We start from the raw sequence: 23145 nt of genomic DNA, 5'->3' as shown, positions 1-23145 counted from the left end.
TGTGTCAGTAACTTCATCTGCTTCCTGTGGCTGTGGCAAGCCAGTTCTTCTCTAATGCTGGGCTCTTTGAAGTCGGCAGGTTTGGGTTATTCACCTGGCTTTGAGCCTGTTGACAATGAACTAACTGGTAAGACTAGTAAACATTGAAAAGCCTCCGTGGGATTTGGGTGTGAACTGGGAATTCCCTGCTGCTACTCAGCTGCTTATCCAGCACAGAGCACGATTAACTTTGCAGTGTGTGTTTTAAACTCTTCATGTTTCCCTTGTTGTTTTTTGTAACCAATCATATTTTTACTACATAGATTTCTCATCCTCGAGAACTGGGGTGCATCATATACAAGTTTACGCTTTGTCATTTTGCTGTCTTCTACAACTTCCTATCCTCTGACATCTTACTAAGAAATGTATTAAGGGATTGCCTTAAAACCTTCTCATTGATGTTTCACTGTCTCAAAAACCGTTTGGTGAGCGTTAGAGTGTTTCATGAGTGATGTATGTTGGCCCTGCGTGACTACGTTTAAAGGCATTCGATAGCCAGCCCTCATGCCCTCTTGCCTATTTTCATCTAGATACACATCATCCTGTGCGGCTGGCTTTACTGCAAATAATTGTTTGTGAGATATAATACTTTCTGTTAGTGTGTATGCTCAGTGGGAAGAGATGCAGGGCACTGCTAAATCTATCGTTCCGATAACGTGTGAAGTATCTCTGCCCCACTTTCTATGTGAGTCCCTAGGTTAGAAGACACGAGTACTTTCCACTTTTCACGGCTCCCTAGTGTGGAATATCTCACCATGCACTTTGGTTTGTGCAGTTCTTGCCATTTTTTGCAAGTTTCCTCAATGCTGACCATTACAGTTCTCCTAACGCAGATGGTATTGTTCCTTTAGAGGAGGGCTCTGAATTGAAGAAGCACAGGCATTAAGTAACCTTGAACATGAACACTTTCTCTGAGACTCTCTGATTCTTTATGCCTACCCAACACCTTGCCCCTATTCCACTGAATGTTAAAGATATAAAAGCAAACTAGTGTACCAAAGTTTGACCTCTGTGTATCACCCAAGAATGCTCCAGCCTTTTTTCATCATGGAGCCATTCAGCTCGATGAAGAAAATGCTTGGATCCACTATTTCCTCTTGATTGGCTCTTTCTTTGCATTGCCTTCACTATTCTGTATTAATGGGTAATCTTGCTGAGTTCAAGTAGAGGACACAGAGTTTATCAAATGATCACTGGGGAGAGAAAGCAATGAATGTTAATCTGTTTAACACTTCAGAATAGCAATTCAGTCTTACAACTGTAAGGAACCCGTTGACGCAGTTGAAATTCTAGTGTATTTTTAACGGCACCTACAATACTACTTAAGGTTAAATGACATCATTACAGATGATATGAAGTAAATCTGGTATATCATCTAAATGACTTCTTAAAACAACATCATCTTTTACTCCAAAAATAGCAAAATATTTAATATGTCAGTTATAAACTTCAAAAAAATTTGAAGAACAACTTGAAAATTTTAAAATCCTTTTTAAATAGCATTCTTTTTGTAAGGATAAGTTTGTCTGAATTATCCCAGTTTGTTTTTGTTTTTGTTTTTGTTTTTGTTTTTTACTATGTTAAAGCTATAGTAAAATACTGCAGGTCCCTTAGTATTCATAATTCTCACTAATGCAACTAATTCACCAACTAGAGGAAAAACTTCATTCCACCTAACTGACTAATAACTAATATTTATTTCCATAGTTGGAATGTTAAAGATCTAGAATCTAATAATGCTGTTTACGTCTCAGCAAATACAGGCGAGACAGAAGTGGTCTTTGTCCCAACGTTTGGACCTTGTTGTTTGAACCTTTACAGAAGTCCCAGAGAGTACACAGGATTTCCAGATCCCTATGATGAGCTGAATACAGGAAAGATTGGTTTATCATTTGCGGCTGTGATTAATGGACACTGGTGAATGGGATCCCTTCTTACAAAAGTAATAAGTATCTCATGGGAGAGGCATTTACATTCTTCACTCCTAATGCAGACCTGCCACTCAGCTGATATAGTGTTAAAGGAGAGAATTCTTACTCTTCTTACATCTTAGAAATAAAGACTACAAAAAGGATCAGAAGACCAGGCACCTTTAATCTCAGCACTCAGGAGGAGGAGGAGGCAGGTAGATCTCTGTGAGCTTGAAGGCAGCCTGGTCTATACAGTGAGTTCTCGGTCAGCCAGAGCTACATAACAAGATCCTATATGAGAGAGAGAGAGAGAGAGAGAGAGAGAATGATCCTGGTGACTGAGTCATACAGTGGGGTAAGTGAAATCCCACAACCGTCCACTCAACTTCACATTAATGGAAAACATCAACAAAGCAGATGACCAATGCTGGCCTCCTTCTCTAATGCATATTCCAGATCTATGATGACATGACAGTGGAGACCCTGATCTGTGCTTGAGCACCATCTCACAGATGGGAAAGTGTCTTTTGAATGCAGTAGAAGTTAAATGTCTCTTGGTCATTTCTGCCCTACCCCTCTCCCGGTGCTCAAAAAAACAAAAAAAATGATAGAAAGCTGTGTCTAGGGGACAGTGAAGACAGACGAGGAGTTGAGAGCCTTCTATTTCTCTCCAGAAGATTCTATGGGCAACCACTATTGAGTAGGATGGGAGGAGTATCTACTTTTGACTTCCGTATTTAAGCACACCCAAGTCATCTTCGTCTTTTGCTTCCTGACGATTCTGACACTTGTCTGGTTGCCACACGACAGTTTCTTTATTATGAGAAGAGGAGAAAGGGATCCACATTCATAAATAGACAAAAATGCAGGGTTGTTCCCAATGACCTGAGATGGAGGAGACTTGGAGCCTGTTCTCCTTCACTGCCCTGCTTCAGAAACTGCGTCCAGGTCCAGAGTACGATGGCTTCAAAGCCTCCAGCGTTGGTCAAGCTAAGACCCTTTTCCGTTTCTACCATTGCATCTCATGGCATCATTTGGAATCCATCTGAAAGTTAATGACTCTTCCTTTAGATATTAAAGACTTGTTTGTTTGTTAAAGTAGTGCTAGCCTGATCTGATCCATAGACATTCTTTAGCTGTGGTCCCTGTCTATGGGAATAATTTTGTGTTCTTGCTTTTTTAGGGAGAAGGGGTAGCCTACAGAGGCAGAATCTTGGTTGAACTGAACATGTTCCTTGAAAAGAAACCACCAGAAAAGAAGTTTGAGCCCATTTCAAATGATGACCTTCTGGTTGTTGAGGTAAATGTCAGGGAGAACATAGCACAGGATTCAAGGGATTGGAGAGTCTAAGAGTCATCTGAGGGAGAGTTGGAGAAAGATCTGCATCAGAGAAATTCATTCCAACATTCCCTTGATATATCCATGACAGCCCTTTGAAGATAATGAGGCTTGCTTCAGATACTGCAATGTTAATTGGTATATTAGTCTTTGGTAGTCTGACCAAAATTGAAGAATAGACAACTTCTGGGTAGAAGAATTAATTTTGGCTCACTGTTTCTGAAGGTTTGGTTCATGGTTGTATAGTCCCATGTAAACCAGATAGAACAGGATTATGAAAGGCATGTGTGACTGAGGAGCTTCTTCATTGTGGAAAAGCAACAGAGAGAGGGAAGAGAAAAAGAAGGCAGTATCTTACACTCCCTTGTGACTTACATCCTGTACCTCTTACTGTCACCAACTCTTGACACTGCCATCATGATATAAATTCAGCAAAGGATAATCCATTAATTATATCCAAGACTCCATGTCTCTGGAAACACCTAGAAATACCAATAGGCATGACTAATCTTGTTTTGTTAATCCAGTCATTCTTGAGATAAAGACTGGCCACCACATATATGTTTATAAGGACAGAGTACGCAAACAGTGCCCTTAGGTGGAGAGGTTGTGAGGAAGAGCTCTTCCCCTGGATGGCTTAGTTACCAGAGTTACCCCATTTCTACTTTCACAGGCAGCTGCTACATCTCAGGCTTCATAGCGATAAGGGCAGGCCTGCTTCCTGCTGGCATTACAATGGCTTTAAGTCCCTTTTTACTTCAAGCCAGAAAGTCTTCTAAGTTCACCTCTCTCTTCCTGAGACTCTCAGATCAATGTTCCTGGGACACACAAATCTGAGGTGTTTGGCAGAGCAGCTGACTCTCAGACACTCCTCTGTCCAGGTCTCTCCTGGCTTGTTCTAGATTGCCCCGGGCCACCAACTCCCTCAGGGTGCAACAACCTCCATTGGGAGAACTGAACATTTTTCTCATTTTCCCATGTTATTGAGAAACCAAGCAGCAACTTTAGAAAAGATGTCAGCTCTGAGCCAAGTAAACAGCAGGACAGCTGACATGAAGTGGCTGCTGTTAGAACCGTGACCTGGGGCAGCTCTCTCAGTCTCTGTTTATCAGCCTTCCAGTCCATTTCCAACCTGCCTTCTTAAAGCTTGGCCCAGTCAGTGCTTTGGGCACATTCTTATCTCTGCTCTCAGGTCCAGCTCTGAAGAGTTCTCTGCTGAGCCAGTGCAGTTTTCTTCCTTGAAGTCAACTAATGTCTGTCAGTTATAAAGTCTGACCCCTTTCAGGATGACCAGCAGGAAGAATAGCCACTTACTGCCGCAGAGATTCTCCCCTTCCCCACCCAACAAGGCCTTGTTCATGGACTGCCACCAGGACGATTAGGTCAGGCTGGTAGCTGAAGCAGTGCTGATGGACTTTTGCCTCATACACATTTGGAGTTTGGGACATTTGGAGCTCAGCCTTTGGGTTGCACCAATTTCAGTCCTTTGGCTCCTTCCAGAGCAGAGGCTAATGTTCCCCCCTTCTTCCCAAGACTACCTTTCTCTTTACCCCCTCACTTTGACTCTCCTGGGAGCAAGGTACAGGGTACAGCTGTACACAGGGGGGAAAGGCAAGTTAGCCAAGGTCATAGCCTGGTCAAAAATGCTGTCCTGGAAGTTTATGTTACCATATAGGATAACTCCATTTAGGTAATATATATAGTGAAAGAACTATAGTAGCCCTTTGCTGTTAAACCCATGCATGAAGATTACCAAGAGGAAGGATGTGTGATCTGTCTTGGATGTATGTTCACATGTCTGCCTCTAGAATCCAGAACTGCTTACAGCTTTTCTCATACTTAGCCAATCTCTTAAGGCAGGTTCACAGGCTATCAAAGTAAGCCATTAGGAAATAACTGCTAAGAAATCTCTAGTCCTTCTCCATCACCTAACCCCAGACATTAAAAAAAAAAAAATTCTCCAGTAAATGCCTTAGCACCATTCGTGACTTTGGGTTTTGATAACTCCTGAGTTATCTCATTCTCTTGGTGTATAGCATAGAATGGTTGTGCTAAGATGAGACCTTAAATCAAGTATCATCAAAGGCGAGTATATGAATGCCCCCCTAGACCTTCTCAACCACAAGGCATGGTCAGCAGGGAGAGGGAGGCTCTGTGGTCCATTAATCCCAACACAGGTACAGCAACTTTGCATTAAGATCAGAAAATGTCCCCCCTACTCCTAATTTTCAATTACTTTGTTATAATTCTTGGGAATATCCCAAAATGTGATGAGGCTGTTGTATTCAGAGAATTGCTATAATCTCAGAAGCAGACCTTGTAAGTTAGTATGACCTGAACATTTTTGTCACCCCTAAAGTCATATGTTCAAATCTAACCTCCGGAGTAAAGGAGTTAGGAATTAGGGCTTTCCAGTGGTGATCAGAGGATGAAAGCTCTAGCCTCAAAAGGGCATTAGTCACCTTAGAAATAATGCCCTGGAGATGAGCTTACTCCTACCGCATGAAGACATATTGAGAACAAAGGCCAAGAAAAGGTCCTTTATTAGATATCTGATATATCAGTTCTCCAGAACTGGGACAAATACATAGTCACCATTTATTTGTTATACAGATGATAGTATGGTATTTCTGTTATGGATGACCAGATGGATTAAGATATAATTATACCAGTTTACTAGCCAAAAGGATTTAAGAGTAACCAAATGCCTTGGCCTCTCATGCTGACTTGTCAAGCTAAATCCTATAGAGCAGGCTCTTTGTTGGCTCTTCAGGAGAGCCTCTTTATTTGGATTCCATGAGTTCATGCTGAGAGACACAGGGCAAACCTATTTTCTGCTGGTTTTTACAGCAGACATGGAACTCAAAGAAATGGACCCCCACTTCCTGCACTACAGCCCTGGCTAGAGTCTTTTTTTTTTTTTTTTGCTTGTTTTTTTTTTTTTTTGTTTGTTTGTTTTTTGTTTGTTTTTTGAGACAGGATTCCTCTGTGTAGTCCTGGCTGTCCTGGAATCCCTCCCAAGTGCTGGGATTACAGGTGTGCCCCTCCACGCCCGGCTCTGGCTGGAGTCTTTATGTCCACTTTACAACATTTTCAACTCTATAAAGATTTTTACCACATGGTGAAGATAAGTTAGGAGAGAGAAAAAAAGAGGAGCAGGCAGGTGGGAAAGTGGGACATCCCCATGTACTGCTTAGTGCAGGATTGCCCAGGAGGAGAGCTACATGTGTCGTGTGGACCTTCAAGGAAAGCTGAAGAAGGTGACTGACCTCTTGGTGACAATGAGCCTGAGCAGTCATAGACTGTACCTGAGTTTTAAATATGTCATCTGCTTGGGAGGCAGAGGTAGGCAGATTTCTGAGTTCGAGGCCAGCCTGGTCTACAGAGTGAGTTCCAGGACAGTCAGGGCTACACAGAGAAACCCTGTCTCGAAAAAACAAAAATGAACAAATAGATAAATAAGTATATAAATAAATCATTCGGATCTAAGGGTTGTGGAGAAATGTCATGATGACCCTCTAGCTATTCCAATATTCTGTGGGCTTTTGTTTATTTCTTGATTTGGGGTTTTAGTTGTTGTCAGCATGCAATTACATCCAGGCTCCTTCTGTTCACACTGAACAACCGTAATGAAAGAAGGAGAATGGGAGTGGGTGAGAGACCTGCTGAGTGCCAAGAGACAAGAAGGCCCGTTTCCTTCATTTGCTTAAAAACTGAAGGCCAAAAATGAAAAGTACCAACGATGTGTATGAGCCACTGCATCCGCCAGTGGTGGCCATCAAAGAACAGCCTGCCATTAGCCAGAACAAAAAACAGAATATGTTCTCTTCATAACAAATAATTATACACAGATAGTGAAATAACTTATACCACACACTTCATTAATAAAAATGGGGGCGGGGGGTGGAAGCAAACAACCAAAAAGAGTAAGCCAAAAAACAAAAACCAAAAAAAAAAAGACCAAAACAAAACAAAACAAAAACCACAAACAAACAAAAAACCCAACCAACTAGCAGTTCAAAGGCACGAGAGAAGCTTGGGGCCTAAGCGCACCCCAGCCATGGCGCAGCGGGATCTGGGGCAGAGTGAAATGGACATCTATGCTCAGCTCAGCCTAGAACGTGATCCTGGTCATTGTCCTACAAAGGCTGTGTGTTTGGGGATAGCTCTGAGACCGCAGTGGAAAGGGAACTTGTTTGTCAGAGTCAAGAGTGACTCACTCCCTGGAGCAGAACTGGCCTGGTTCTGGGTGGGCCTGGTGGATGGATCTCACCAGGGGACAGCAGCAGGTCCAGCCTGGTGCTTCCATAGAAGGCTCCAGGCAGAGAAAAGAAGACCAAAGGTTGTAAAGGCAGCATTATTCGAGCACCTACTGCCTTTGTGGGCCTCTGCCGTAGTTTTCTTTTTTCATTGTCATTCTCTGGTCTGTTTTCTGTTTTTGCTTTGCACTTCCTGCTTTTTTATTAACCCATACACAATTACTTGTTGTCTGATTTTGCTGAAGCTACAAGTCAGACAATAAATACTTGCTGCAGTAATGTCTGTCCAAGTGGCTGACTATAAGCACTTCAGAATATGTGCATCCAAAGGGCATTTTTAAATGAAGGTGATTAATTTAGCCATTTTCGCTTATAGCATTTCAGGACAGACAGCTTACCCCACCACCTCTTCTGTTTACTCTTCTTGGGGGCGGTGTAAGACTTCTTCTTTTCCTAACACCTCCACAAAGTCTCAACACAAGGAGAAGGAGAGGTAGGCTCTTTTTAAATGTTGTAGTCAAAGTATGTCCACCTTGCAGCTGCTTACCAGCAAAGATCAGACTTGCTCGAAACATTCCTTCCTCATCCTGATTCTAGGCCTTTACATGTCTGTAATTTAGCTTTCCTTGATAGTAAGCAGTTTTGCCCTTAAGATTTGCTATGCAGAGAGATCCCAGAACCAAAGCCGAAGAACCCAGTGTCTCTAAATCATGTTTATGTTTCTACCTCTCCTTAAGCTCTCAGTTACCTCATCTCAAGCAGCCGGACTCTGGGGCAAGTGAGCAGACGGTAGTGGAGCTCCTTATTGTGCTTGGACTTGTGAAGTGGTCCAAAGTGGGTCCATCTTTGTCTGACAGTGTATGCAAGTCTTGACTAATTGTGGTGATTGCAAGAAGCCCAAACTTCTTTCCAGAGGTCAGGTGTCCCAGTGGGAGGAGCCTGGGAAGCCTTTTGTGGGCAACTGTGCAGGCATTGCATGAGAACATCCTGGGGTTCCTGATGGAATCTTGACTTGCATGTCTGTGCAGCACAAATTCAGGCAGATACATCGTCTTCCCCACTCAGCAAACACCCCATGCTCTCTCTTTGTTCCCTTCGGAACAATCACAATCCTTCTTTCTGGATCCTGTATTGGGTTTTAGGTATTTTGTTTGTTTGTTTCTATTGCTGTGATGAGATACTGGACAAAAGCAACTTTAAAAAAGAGGGGTTAATTTTGGCTTAGAGTTGAGAGTACATTCCATTGTGATAAGGAAGACATACTAGCAGGAGCTTGTGCCAGCTACTCGCACCAATTACCTGGGAAGCTTTAGCCTGGATATTTGAGTTTAAAAGCTTCCTATCTAGCCTTCTGCTCAGGTACTGTAGTTGCAGGGGACAATGAGGCCATTTATCAGGGGCCTGATGCTACTGAGCCATTCTTGCAGTGAAGATCCCTGAATTATACATGATCCAAGAATGCTGGGAGATTCAGAAGCTTAAATTTGAAATTTCTAAGGATTTCAAAGAAAGAAGTTATTTGTATTAGTCATACTTTTTCTTTATTATGGCTTCATCATAAAGCAGGACAAGGTGACTGTCATAATCAGCTCCCGTTTTTCTTTTTGATCTGCCCAGAGCCCTACCTCATGCACGGTGATGGTCTCACAGTTAGGGTGGGTTGTCTCGCTTCCATAAACCAAGTCTAGAAATTCCACCTCAGACTCAGGGCCCAAATCATAGTTACTTTTTTAAAAAAACAACTTCCCTTTTCTTAAATCATGCTTAGCATTTTATAAAGAAGACGTTATGTTGCATATAAAATTATGACTGCAATTGAAAGTGAAGCTGAGATCGCAGCCAATGATTTAGAAAGAATTCTGCAAGAGCTCAGAGGAGTTTCTGACAGAACTTTCTTAGGGGGTTCTGCTTTATCTGCAAGGTCAAAATGCCTTTCACCAAAATGGCGACTTCATGGTCATGAGCTTTCTAGAGGACTGCTCCCTTCTCTTTATACCTCTACAAGACTACAAGATGATAAAAGTTCTCACAGAAACCAGGCATGGCGAGGCATGTTTATAATCCCAGCACCTAGAGACTGAACCAAGGGATTGTGAGTTCAAAGCCAGCCTAGGCATAGTGAGAGCTTGAAACAAAATAAAGCCCATTCTTAAAGCAGCCACCTCCCCACCAAAAATAAAAATAGAATCACTCTAGAATCTAGCGGTTTTACATCTGAGTGCAGACTCAAAGGGTTTGGAAGCAGGAGCGTACACACCCAGTGTTGTTCATCATAGCCAAAAGGTAGAAGCTACTATCCAATGTTATCATCATAGCCAGAAGGTGGAAGCTCCGTGTGTATCCATCACTGGGTTACTAGATAAACAAATGAAGTGTCTCCATACAACAAAATAGTACTGGGGAAAGGGTTATGTGAAGGTATGTGTGCTGCAACATGGATAATATAGAAAACATTGTGCTAAGTGAATTATGCACAACACAGGATGGTAGCTGCCCAGGGGCTAGTGGAAAGGAGAGATGCAAAGTTTTTATTTGAATGTCAGCTTTGCAATGTGAAAAGAGTTCATTTGAATAGATGCAAATGTACCTGGGTCGTTGGTGATGTGAATGTACTTGAGTCCTAAAATGGTAAATCTTTATATGTATATGTATTTTCATATGTATTTATATATATATATATATATATATATATATATATATATACACACACACACACACACACACACACACACACACACATAGGCACACATAATCATACGTACCATGGTTTTTAAAATTGGTGTGTAATGGGGAAAGTACCCTCTATATAATGATGGAGACATACGTTTGTGTTTTTTAGAAAAAGATCATTGATTTGGGGGTCGGAGGGCTGGATAGATGACTCAGCATTTAGGATCACTTACTGCTCTTGCAGAGGGTTTGATATGAGGCCTTACAACCGTCTATAATTCCAGTTTTAGGGTACCCAACACTTTTATAACCCCTGTGGCTCCTGCAAAGATGTGATTCACATTACATACAAGGCACTCAGGCACACACACACACACACACACACAGACACACACACACACACACTAGAGTAAACTTGTTTTCAAAAAAAAGATAATTTAAATAAAGCCATAGGACCTGGGAGAAGTTGAGGAGGGATGAATAGCACAACAATACACTGTGTAAAATTCTTAACAACTAATAGGGCAGTGGCAAAAAAGCTATAATCAATGACTAGATGGTAACAAGATGTTTGCTTGGTTTTGATTGAATTGAGTGGGAAAGTGTCTTTCAATACTGAGAGGGTTCAGACTTCGGATCACCTTAGTTGGTAAGATGCATGGGAAAGGCTCTCCCTTTACCAGGATGTTTTTCTCAAGTACTCCCTTTAGTGATGTAAAGTAGATGCCTCCTCAGGAGTCCTGGGGAACTGGAAGGGCACTGTGATAGCTTGAACACGGAACAGGAAGGGCACTGTGATAGCTTGAACACGGATGTATGAGGAAGAAAGAAAAAACTTGTAAATAATTATGTCTGGTTATGCTTAATAAATAAAAAGAATCTTGGTTTAGTTTTGTTTTTGAATGTTTTTGAGGCCATTGTCTGGGTATCTCTATAAATAGGTGTCCAAAGTTGTGCCTCATACAAGCAAGCCCCACCCAATTAGTGATTCATTCGGTTGAATAAAGACCGTGGTACAGATAAGAAGAGAAGGAAAGGATCAGTTAAATTATTCAAGAGAAGAGAGAGACAGACAGAGAGACAGACAGACAGAGAGACAGACAGAGAGAGAGAGAAAGAGAGAGAAAAAAGAGACTGAAGGTGGATTAGAAAAAGGGAGGGAATATAACTCCACTCATTTTTAAGTTGAAAATTAAAATCTTTATTGTTATTTTTGATTAGGAAATTAATACTTAAGCGACTCAAAATATCAAACACATGTAAGTTAGAAAGAAAGTTGCCATATCTCTCCGCCTTTTATAGTATTGCTGTTATATTCTTCCAGACCCTCTACCTGTGCATCAATATTAAAAAAATATTTATTTAATAAATTCACTTTAAAGATATTCTTTTGGAGCAGGGGATATATTTCTCTGGTAGAGTACTTGCCTAGCATGTATAAAGGTCTGAGTTTAATCACCAGCAAAATAAATAATAAGATAAAATATTTCCCTTTCCTATGCTTGCACTAAGGCTTAAGTTGTTATGAGTTTTTTTCCTATTATAACAGTAACATAATTTGTTTGAAGCATGACTTGCGGACATTTGCATTGTTTTCCCCTTCTGTTAATCATTTCCATGGTGACAACCCTTTAGTCTCTGCCCACTAACAAGAGACGAGAGTCAAGGGATCTGAAAACATAGTCCTGTGGCATTTAGTACAGCACTAATTAACTAGGCTTAGCCTTTGGTCTGCTGGAAATCCACGTATAAATACAGACATGTGAGACGTTCCTGAACCTTATGTGTGTTCCTTCTGTTTAGAAATACCAGCGAAGGCTGAAGTGCAGCCTGTCTGCCGTCTTCCATTCAGCCATCATGTTGCAAGATGTCGGTGAGGCCATTCAGTTCGAAGTCAGCATCGGGAACTATGGCAACAAGTTTGATGCAACCTGTAACCCTTTGGCATCAACAACTCAATACAGCCGGGCAGTGTTTGATGGTAAGAGTGGTGTGAAGTTCTCTCTTGTTCGTGCTTACAGAGGGTCCATCTCAGCACAAGAGGCACACGCTGTATTTAGCTCTGATGGCTATTATCCCCAGCATCTCATTAGATAATGTAAGAAAGAGCATTGGACGTTAGGTACCCACAAGAGTCGTTACACCCATGGGCCAGTGTCCCAGGCTGGACACCAGAGTTCATGAAATCCCAAGGTGATGACCCCAGTAAATACCACACTCCCTCAAGCAGCTGTACCCCACCAAGTGCAAATCCCCTTTAGATTCCTCAGTTGACAATGGTCGCACTCTGGCTCAGACACTGGAAAAGCCAGGCTTTTGATTCTTACTAGTAGTTACCCAGTTCTATCACCTAGTTTTCTTTTAGAAGATTTTTTTTTCTTTTTAATTGTGTGTGTATGTATCCGGCTCTATGCACATAAACAGTCCAACAGAATTTCTATATTTTTACCTAATTTTTTTTTTGTCCATGCTGACTTAAAACATAAAAAGCCCTAGTAAGTGTGAAGTGTTTAGTCTTAATTGCAGAAAGACTCTTGAGTAATGCCAAGCCCGTGCCAGCAGCCAAGGTTTGCAAAGAACAGAGGATGGGGTGGGGTTGCTCTTCCAGCTAGAGCAATAATTTAAAAGAACAGTTTTCATAGAGAGACAGTGAGTCTAACCCCCAGTGCTCTCTGCTCTACCACGCCATATGATGTAACCGTCACCCGTGTTCAGCTGTATGGTCCTGAGCCACAAACAGATCCTGAGCCGGTTGCCCTCGGTTTGCTGGCGTTTTAGAACAATTTGCTAAACAGAAGAATGGACCATCTATTCCTCTGTTGCTTGCCTGATTAAAGCTGATGAGTCAGAATAGTTCCCCGGGTGAGACTCAGCATTAGAGAACTGTCATAACTTGTATGAGGCCTTGGGTTTAATCTCCAGCTCCCCAAACAACAAACATACCTTAGCCAAGACCATTCTCCAGGCCATTCATTAATGAGTAGCTCCATCAGCACATCTATGTAACAAATATGTTGTCCACTTCAAGCGTCCCTGTTTTCTGAATCCTGACTCTCCATATCAGGGAACTACTATTACTACTTACCTTGGGCCCACACAAAGCCCATCGTCACCCTGACTTCCTACTGGGAGGATATTAGTTACCACCTGGATGCAGTGAATACTCTCCTAGTCATGGCAGAATGGCTGGTGAGTTATCTGTGCAGCATTTACTTTTATCAGACAGTAAGGTAAACATGGGGTAATACACACCCTAGGCATCTGTAGTACCAGGTCTCCAACACACAGTGGTCAACAGTAGAGCAGATTACCAACAACTGAGGGAAATGGTACCCATGCCTGTGCTTTCCCCCTGGCCATTCTACCCTTTACTAAGGAGTTTCCTCTGTCCATCCCATAGACACAGCACCAGGACACCCACCCTCCAGCCTAAGAGGAGGAAAAAAACCGAGAAGGTGACAAGAGTCTCTCTTTAGGAAACACCCAGATTTCTGCTCACTTTCCATTCACCAGAATTCCAGTTGTACAGCCACACCCACCACAAGGAAGTCTATCTTAGGTTTAAGTGAGTGCTTGCTTTCTGACTGTCAAAGAAGGGAGGATGCCACAGGGCAGAGGAAAGGGAACTGGTGTCAACATGATTTGCATATAAAGGGCACCTTGTTCCAATAGCCTAGTTTGCAATTTGTATTACTTTGCTCTATTACAGAGATAATTTCTGCTATGGGAAGGCCCACCAGTCTCTGCTCTTGCTTCAGACTGGGGGAACACTCCTTCTCTGAAGCCTGGAGGAGGTTGGGGGCGTTTCTCTGGTAGACCTGCTTAAGAACAGACAAGATGGTCTTCTTGACACTGGTAGGTTACAAGAGTGAGGAGAAAGGGCCACGTTTGAGACACTTCTACTTAATGTAAGATACTAAGCTATTTCTATAAATCCCACCCAGCATTAATATTAATTTAGAGTGCAAATGGGTGGGTGGGGAAGGAGTGTTTGGGCATAATCTATCCATCTCATATGTATGGAAATATCACATTAACCTCATTAATATGTGATTGAAATAAGTTAATAACAATATTGTTTCAGTTTACAGTATTTGATAAATGTTAGACCAAGATATATGAGAAAATATCTGATGAAAAACTCTATAGCAAACTAAAAATATTGCTTTTTGATATGCAGGCTGCTTTATATCAAAGATAGATAGATAGATAGATAGATAGATAGATAGATAGATAGAGATAGAGATAGATTGATATAGATATAGATAGATAGATAGATACATAGATAGATATAGATGTAGATGTAGATATAGATATAGATATAGATATATAAAACCATCTTTCTATACCACCAACATGGTGCATGTGAATGTCCTGGCTGATGCCCTCAAGAATAGCAACAAGGCATGTGCCAGGTCCTTAGTAGGTTCCAAAGCCATAGTCTGGTTTCGGCCTATGGCGAGGGATGTGGTTGCATGAGGGAACTGGAAATCACTGATGACCGCAGAGCTGAGAAGACAGCGGTCAGAAGACAGAACCTCACAGGCAGTGAGTGATCAGAGTGATCAGGCTCAATGGAACCTGCAGCTTCAATCCATCGCTTGGATTCATTTGGCTGATAACCCCAGGGAGCATCACAGACCAAAGTCCTTACAAATAATAGGCCTCCACATGTCGGGGGTGGGCGCACCAATATTCAAGGATGACTGGACATCAGTGTGATTTCCTGATTAGTAAAGATGGAATGGAGGCAATGGATAGATAGTCCTGTGATTAAGAGTGTTTGCTGCCTTTCCAGAGGACATGGGTTCTCTTCCTAGAACTTATAACCACCTGTAGCTCCCATTCCAAGGGATCTGTTGCCCATTTTTTGGCTTCCAAAAGCACCAGGCATATGTGTGGCACACAGACATACATGTTGGCAAAACACTTGTGCCCATAAAATAAAAAAACGAAAAAAAATTAAATTTAAATATTTATACATTTTAATTTATAAAAATTTTAAATTAATATTTGTAAAAATAAATAAAGCTGAAATTGAAATGCGGTATCATTTTTAGATTTATTTATTTATTTTATGTTTTTGAAGACACTGTCGATGTCTTCAGACATACCAGAAGCGGCATTAGATCCCCTTACAGATGGCTGTGAGCCACCATGTGGTTGCAGGGAATTGAACTCAGGACCTCTGGAAGATCAGTCAGTGCTCTTAACCACTGAGCCATCTCTCCAGCCCAAAATACAATATTTTTTTATTACTTTCCATTTTCCTTCCTCAAGGGAGTTGGTGGAGAATCAGACAACCTTCTAATTATGTTGGGGCCATTCTTCAGGGTTTTGTTTTTTTGGTTTATGCCCTGGTTCCCCTTACCCTCTTCTTCCACTGACCGAGTTGTCTGAGCTCAGGCTGGTCTTGACAAAGAGAGTGACTTCCCTGACCTTGGCTAGGCAGAGCAGGCACTCCCTTCCTCTCTTTGTTGGCAGATGCTCAGCTCTAGCACATCAGCATATGCTGGGCTTAGCTTGTACTTTCCCAGCTCCAGCCCTGAAATAACCATTTCTCTGAGATGCTGTGGTCATTTTAATAGGAAGTGACATTTGAAAAACAAGATCTGGGTACTAGAGTGCTCATGGTTACTATACTGTTGCTTATAGGCCTTGTGGCCAAGAAGTTCATGGTCACACTCATATGCATGGGCATATACATACATACACACAGATATATGTATAAACTTATTTCTATATCTGTTAAAATATTGAAGGCCAGAATGGTGCCTCCAATTTTAATCTACCACCAAGGACGTAGTCTATCTTTCCTTCAGTCAGATCCCAGTTTCTGCTATCCCAATTGTAATCATTCATTTGTTCAAACTTAAACTCCACACATCAGCCACTGTGAGCAAGTTCACAGTGATTCAAGTTTGATACTTTTGGATTTCCTTTGCCCTGAAATTAAGGACAAATAGCTAAAGTACTATTTTCATAGGTTACATGGGTTAGTTCAGCTGTCCATCTGAAATATAACTGAGCCCATACTATTTCCACATATATCCTTTTGTGGGTTCCCTCACCTATTCCTGATGGTTTCTTTCTGTTTATTTTTGGAGTACATAAAATATTTACATAGTTCCAAAGGTCAAGAGACAGGATAAGGTTTTCGCTATTGCTTAAACTTATCAGTGTCGATTGCATTTTGAATAAAGGTAAATAGCACAAAGCTATGGTAAATATCACTGAGTGAGAAACAAAGCCCTCTGGCTTTCTGTAACTAAATCTTTTTATGTCCCTGACCCCATGCCCACCCTCTACCCTGCCTTGGAAATAACACTTTCTTGAGTATAATGGCAGAGTTATCAGTTCTCTCTCCTCTTTCTTAATTCTTCAGCAATCAAATATAGAGGCTGTAAAATCAGGGATCCAAGGTAAAATTCCTGCAAACCAGTTGGCAGAGGTGTGGCTGAAGCTGATAGATGAAGTCATAGAAGACATGAGGTACAGTAATCGGCCTCCTATCTCCTCATCCCAGCATGCCCTGAATTCTTAGACTGTAAGTGCTTCTCGAATCTTGTCAAGTTTTTCTCTGGAAAGGAAAGGAAAGGAAAGGAAAGGAAAGGAAAGGAAAGGAAAGGAAAGGAAAGGAAAGGAAAGGAAAGGAAAGGAAAGGAAAGGAAAGGAAAGGAAAGGAAAGGAAAGGAAAGGAAAGGATGGAAGGAAGGAAGGAAGGAAGGAAGGAAGGAAGGAAGGAAGGAAGGAAGGAAGGAAGAGAAATGCATTTGGGCATTGTTTTGGGCTCCTTGAAAGTCCCACCCCACCCCAGAAGAAGTTTCTGAATCACACAGAAAACCTCCATTCTCTGGTTTGGTGCCAAGTCTAAAGTAGCCCAGGGAGGCCCAGGCTGGATTCTGAGATTCTGGCCCAGCAGTCTGAGGCAAAGGGTAGGGGATGGAAGAGAAGGAGGAGAGATAGCCTGAGCTACCCTCCTGAAGAAGGACTTCTGACTTCCACAGAAAGATAGGATCATGGCTTCCACAACTCGGGACAATGTTCCTAATTCATGTCTTTAGAAATAACTTGTTTGTGCTGTAGTTGTTGTTACTAAGTGTTTCAAGCACTCTGCGCTCCTTACGAAATACTTAACACTAAAACAGGAGTAGCAGATAGTTAGAACAGCCCCTAAACAAGGAAGACATGCAAATTCATTATATACTAAGAAACAGAGAAGAAACAACAACAACAGCAACAACAATAACAACACTAACACACACACATGCACACACACACACACACACACACACACACACACACACACACACACACACACACACACACAAACACAAACACTCCAAGCTAAGTTAGACAAAGCCAGGACACAGGCTTAGCCAGAGGACATTTCATCGCTGTGACTTGAAGTAACTCAGATCTGTTGGCATTTAAATTTCAAAAGAGAAAGTGACTCATTCCAACCTCATTTTAAATGTTGCCTAATAATAAAGCACTGGACAAGGAAGGTCAAAAAGAAAAGAGCATGGAGTACTCTGCTCTGTGGAAGCAGACATTTCCCCTTCTAGGGTAAGGCCCTTAGTCCCCCCTGTCCAGTTGCGCCTCCTAGTGGTTCATTCCCATCATTGGCGAACAGCTAAAATCAAAGAGTCACTGGCTTTGTGAGCATTCAAAGCTCCCACTGACAGACTTAGGCATCCTAAGGAGTGACCTCTTAATTACAGATAAGGAAGCAGGGAGGCCCCAGTGCCGCGGAGAATGATTTACCCACTTATCACTTCTGCCCCTCTCACGGCCAGCTTCTCACATTCAAAGGGCTCAAGTGTTGACTTCTGAGCGCAACAACATTCCCTTAAATTTTTGCCTTAAGCGCAGCCACTGCAGGATCTTAAACCTTTATACACGTGTAGCCTCAGTTGTTAATGAAATCAAACAAAAACATGCAGTTACAGCTTTCACTTGGAAAATGCCTGTGAACTGTGGGATTTGCCAAAGAAAGCACAGGCGTGAGAATGCAAACTATCTTCAAAGAAGCTTTCTAAATGTTGTGTAGCAGGAAATTCCCTGTTTGAGGAAAACCATGCTAGGATATCCTTCACGCAAGGAGTTGGGTGGCATGCAAGTGACGGTAAATTCTAGGTGGAGACATTATGAGTCGAATTTTCTGGTACTGGTGACAGTCTTGCCCTGTGGTCTCACCTATGCCATGGTGAGAGGGAGGCTCAGCTGGCAGGGGTCTAATCCACGTCCTGTTTTTCTTGGGGAGTCTTAACTTGGATAGACATTGTCCTATACATGTCGTCCTTCCTATCTTCTGGAACTCTCGGAGAACCTTCTGATGAAGATGATGGCGCTGGGAACATTTAGACTTTGCAGATTTAATTTTTGTGTTCCCTTTTCTGTTCTGCCAATGCCACAGACATCCTCAACTACGGTTTAAAGCAAGCAGCCCCTGTAGAATCAGGAGATTACAGACATGTCGATCTACGTGAAATGGCATGCAGACATACTTTAAACATGTGGGCAAACATAAGCGAACCGAGTTTTGAAGCCTAGAATGTCATTCTTAGCTTTTGTTTCTCTTCTCTTCTTATAGATACACACCTTGCCTGTCACAGAAGGAAAAACCAACGTCACAGTCCTAGATACTCAGATCCAAAAGTTGCGGTCCAGGTTTCTCTCGCAGATACATGAGGCAGCTCTGAGGATGAGATCTGAAGCCATGGATGTGAAATCCACCTTGCTGGAGATCAAGGAGTGGCTCGATAAATTGATGCAGCTTACTGAAGAGGTAGACCTTGTCATCTGTTTCCAGATGGATTCTGCGGATAACATGAAGGGTGGGGCAGGTGGTGGGTGGGGCTTCTGGTATGATATCTACCACTGGGATTGGATCTTATCAAAAATAAAAACAAGGACTTATTGGACTGAGGAGGCTACTGAAGGATGTATGGGGTAAAAGTCACCCAAAATTTAAGTTGGGTCCCAGAGGAACCTGCAGGAAAAGCATCATGTCTGCACTGCTGTCATAGAGTATTTGGCATGATGGAATACTAAAACACAACACAGCGAATTAAAATGTTATTGTAGTGTGGATGGGAAAAGCCTGGGTTTAAATATTGAATCATGTGTGGCCTTGGGCAAGCTCTTCAATTCCTGTCAGCCCATTTTCCCTACCAGGAAAAGGGAGAAAAACACAGTCCTCAGTTGGTAGAACTGTTGTTGGATTTAAAGATGATGATCACAAAGAAGGACAGAAGAGGTGAGGTATACAGTAGGTGCGGGATAAGTGTCGATGCAATACCCCACACCTCCATGGCTGAAAGAACAAGAGAAAACAGACACCTTTGAGTATCTAGGGTAGTGTCTTAGTTCCTTCTGTGGTGCTGTAACAGAACAGCGCAGGCGGGGAAGTTACAAAGAACAGAGGTTTCTTTTCTAGGGTTCTAGAGGCAGGATAAGTCAAGATTTAGAGACCTAAACTTAACAAGAACTTTTTTTTTATTGTGTTGTATCACTGGAGAGGAATAGAGGAAAAAGAGAGAGTAAGCACCATGCACCTGGGACTGGGCCTACCCTCACACAATGCCTGTTCATATGCTAACTAACCCACTCCTGCAATAACAGCACAAATAAAGCTTCAGACATATAACCCTGAGGAACACATTCAAACACAGCCAAAATGGCTGTGGAAGGCTGCTTGGAGCTTTCTGATTAAAGCTATCTGAATAAATCCACTGATGGTTTTCTTCAGGTGATGCTTGAGAGGCAGAGGATACTTCCTAAAATACCTTTCAGATCCGAGTGAGTTACACATCTTCTTCTTCTTCTTCTTGTTCTTCTTCTTGTTCTTCTTCTTGTTCTTCTTCTTCTTCCTCTTCCTCTTCCTCTTCCTCTTCCTCTTCCTCTTCTTCTCCCTCTCGCTCTCCCTCTCCCTCTCCCTCTCCCTCTCTCCCTCCCCCCTCCCCCTCCCCCTCCCCTCCTCCCTCTCCACCTCCCCCTCCCCCTCCTCCTCCCCCTCCTCCCCCCTCTTCCTCCTCCTCCTCCTCCCCTCCCCCTCCCCCTCCCCCTCTTCCTCCCCCTCCTTCTCTTCCTCCTCTTCCTCCTCCTCCTCCTCCTCCTCCTTCTCCTCCTTCTTTTTCTTCTTCTTCTTCTTCTTCTTCTTCTTCTTCTTCTTCTTCTTCTTCTTCTTCTTCTTCTTCTTCTTCTTCTTCTTCTTCTTCTTCTTCTTCTTCTTCTTCTTCTTTTATTTCTTCTTCTCCGTCTTTCTTTTCATCTTCTTTTTCATCTTCTTCTCCTATTTGCCTCCTTCACTTCTCCTCCTCCTCTTCCTCCTCCACTTCATCTTCTCCTCCTCCTCCTCCTCTGGGATTTACTTGATCCTTCCCAGAATAATCTCTACAAAGATGTGATGCTGGAGACCTACTGGAACCTCAATGTTATAGGTAAGACTGTGAATTTACTTTTGAATTTCAAAATAAGGGACAGATGTTTCTTTGTTATTGGTGATCTTCTTTATTTTAGTTGAAAATGAGGAAAAATGAGCTGAATAAACAGGTTCAGTGCTGTCAAAATCCACATTACTGTAATCTTTACCTAATTTCCTATCATTCCTTTTCTGGAACTGTATTTTAGGTTCCTATTGGGAAGACCATCATATTGAAGAACAAGGTCAAACTTCTTGAAGTCCTGAAAGGTAATTTCCATGTGCAAATTGATGCAAAAATGCCTCTGTTGAAATCTTAATATTTTCTGGAAGCTCTAAAGAAAAGCAACAATATTAACATTCAGTCCTTTAAATGTAGCTGTGGTTATAATATTCTCTCAAAACTATGCACAGCATTGTCGGTTATCTGATTCATGTTTGCAAGGAATTCCCTTAAGAAAGAAGACAAGGAACCAATGTCTTTAGAGATAACTTTATCTGATTTATAGGTCCATTAGAGCTATGCGGTGAATCTTCTAATCCATATAGTCTCATAAGATGTTACAAATTAAATAGTGATAAATATATGACCAAAACCCAGGAATATTAATAGTCCATGGTAAAGTTGATATTCATATTCTTGTAGTGACATTGCTAAGTTTATTGAGAGGTCAGTTTATGAGAGTGTAGAATGATGTCATGAAGAAACCATAATCCATATATCAAATGTCTATGAGAAACAAAAAGTCAAACAGTGTGAATGCAATGTGTGGGAAGAGCTTTCATTCAATATTCTTTTAGTTACTTTGAGCAGCTGCTCAGTGCTGGAAAGTTTTTCCTGAAACACTTCCAGACTGTTCCTTGGCTGTTCAGTGAAAAGCAAAAATAAAACACTAAGTGGGTTCCTCCAACCTCTCTAGCTTTTCTTGGGGCTTAAAATGAAGAGGTGCCTGTGCAAGAATCAATTTCTAAGACCAACTTGGAAGCAGGGTTAGTCACAGTACAAAAAGGGTTGTAAGAGAGGTGAAAAGCTTTCCTGCTTTGACTGTGATTGGTATTAGGAAAGAATTGAGAGGTAATTAATTTTAGATGATCAATAAATGTCCTGACTGGCCATTTCTCAGATCTGCACACTAGACAATCAAGGATCTGGATCAAATACTGAACTTAAGTTAAACCAAATTATTGTAGTTACCCTAGTTCAACCAAAAGAGGAAATCCAGATATCCTGATGTGGCCCTCTCTAAAAGGACTATTATTTCATAGCTTTAAAATGCTCTGCCTGAAAGAAAAACTATCAGTAAACTTTATATGCTCTAATACAAGATGCTAGACTCTGTACAAATGGCCATAAAGCCAGTTACATTTTGCAGTTATATTGGGAATATAATTACAACATTTCTTTCCTGCCTTCCATGATTACAGAATAATGATACCTAAAGCCTAATGCTGGGGAGAAGAAAAGTAGATGGTGCTTCAGTTCCCAGGCTTGGAGTCTGAGGTTGAGACCATGAAGGAGAGAGAAGATGAAGAAAGAAGACTGTGCCATGGGGCAGGTGGATTGGCCAGGAGGACTGGCCTGGTGTATGAGCAGTCTAGGTAGAACATGGAAAATGATATCTCACAGCTATTAACAGGAACTATACAAAATAGTCAGTCCAACTGCAATAATTTAAATCTTATTATAAATACCAAGTCCTTTGTGCTATATTTGGTACCTTTTTGATTCAAGTGTGGTAATAAATAAATAAATAATATTTACCACATCAAGGTGGCTTTAATTATCATTTCTGTCCAATGATTGAAAGGGAATGAAAAATTACGATGGCATAGGCTACACATTAGTCCTTGTTCCTGTTCTTTCTAGAAAATGTCACAATGTACTTTCAATCATCGTTTTTTTTTTCTTTAAGAAGACAACAGGGAAGGATTGTTCCTGTAAGCTTTTATTAGATGTGGAAGTTGAAAGGCAGCCTGCTGCTCCCTGTGGTAGTGCATGTCTAAATCCTCAGAACTCAACAGGCACAAGAGGAAAATCACAAGGCCAAGACCCAGCTCAGCTATCTTATGAATTTGACAGCCAGTACAGGGTAGCACAAATGTTCACTGCTGACACCAGTTTGTCTGTCTGTAGGCAACTAATTCTTTGATTATCAGTTGGGTTCTGTGAATATCAAATTTTCTATTTCCTTTGTTAGTATCCAACTGAAAGTCAAAAACAACCCACAGCTGGAAAAAGTATCCAGTCTCTGATTCTGACAGTTGTCTGGCTGCATTAGAGATATGTCTTACACCCAATCTGCTGTTTCAGAAAGCTCAGGGCATCATTCTCTGGGATAAGGTTGTCAGAGGAGGTCTGAGATTATAAGGTCTCATAAGAACATTTTTCTCGGTGTTACTATAGTCTGAAAGCCACTAGACCTAGAAAAACCAACAGGGAGTAAAGTGGTGAACGAAGATAAACTGAGAAATATTTCCTACCTGATTCTTTATGGTCTCCTT

At 41.7% G+C, this 23145-nt stretch overlaps 1 protein-coding gene across 3 annotated transcripts in view; it reads left to right on the top strand.

Annotated features, from left to right (window-relative positions):
• LOC127676242 (myoferlin-like) overlaps nt 1-22413 on the top strand; it is a 29149-nt gene extending 6736 nt beyond the window's left edge. Inside the window, exons 5-10 of one of the 3 annotated variants that reach the window (XM_052172137.1) lie at nt 3133-3249; nt 12021-12198; nt 18814-19008; nt 20608-20662; nt 20853-20913; nt 22069-22413. In XM_052172137.1, coding sequence (XP_052028097.1) covers nt 3133-3249; nt 12021-12198; nt 18814-18911 — 393 coding nt within the window. In that variant the 3' untranslated portion in view covers nt 18912-19008; nt 20608-20662; nt 20853-20913; nt 22069-22413. Of the gene's footprint in view, nt 1-3132; nt 3250-12020; nt 12199-16602; nt 16915-18813; nt 19009-19971; nt 20022-20607; nt 20663-20852; nt 20914-22068 lie in introns of those variants that run through there. The other 2 variants (XM_052172138.1, XM_052172139.1) reach the window with 2 other exon arrangements.
• The last annotated feature ends 732 nt before the right edge of the window (nt 22414-23145 follow it).

Source organism: Apodemus sylvaticus, unplaced genomic scaffold, assembly GCF_947179515.1.
Source record: "Apodemus sylvaticus unplaced genomic scaffold, mApoSyl1.1 scaffold_198, whole genome shotgun sequence".
NCBI lineage: Eukaryota > Metazoa > Chordata > Mammalia > Rodentia > Muridae > Apodemus > Apodemus sylvaticus.
This window is presented reverse-complemented; position numbering and strand designations above follow the sequence as displayed.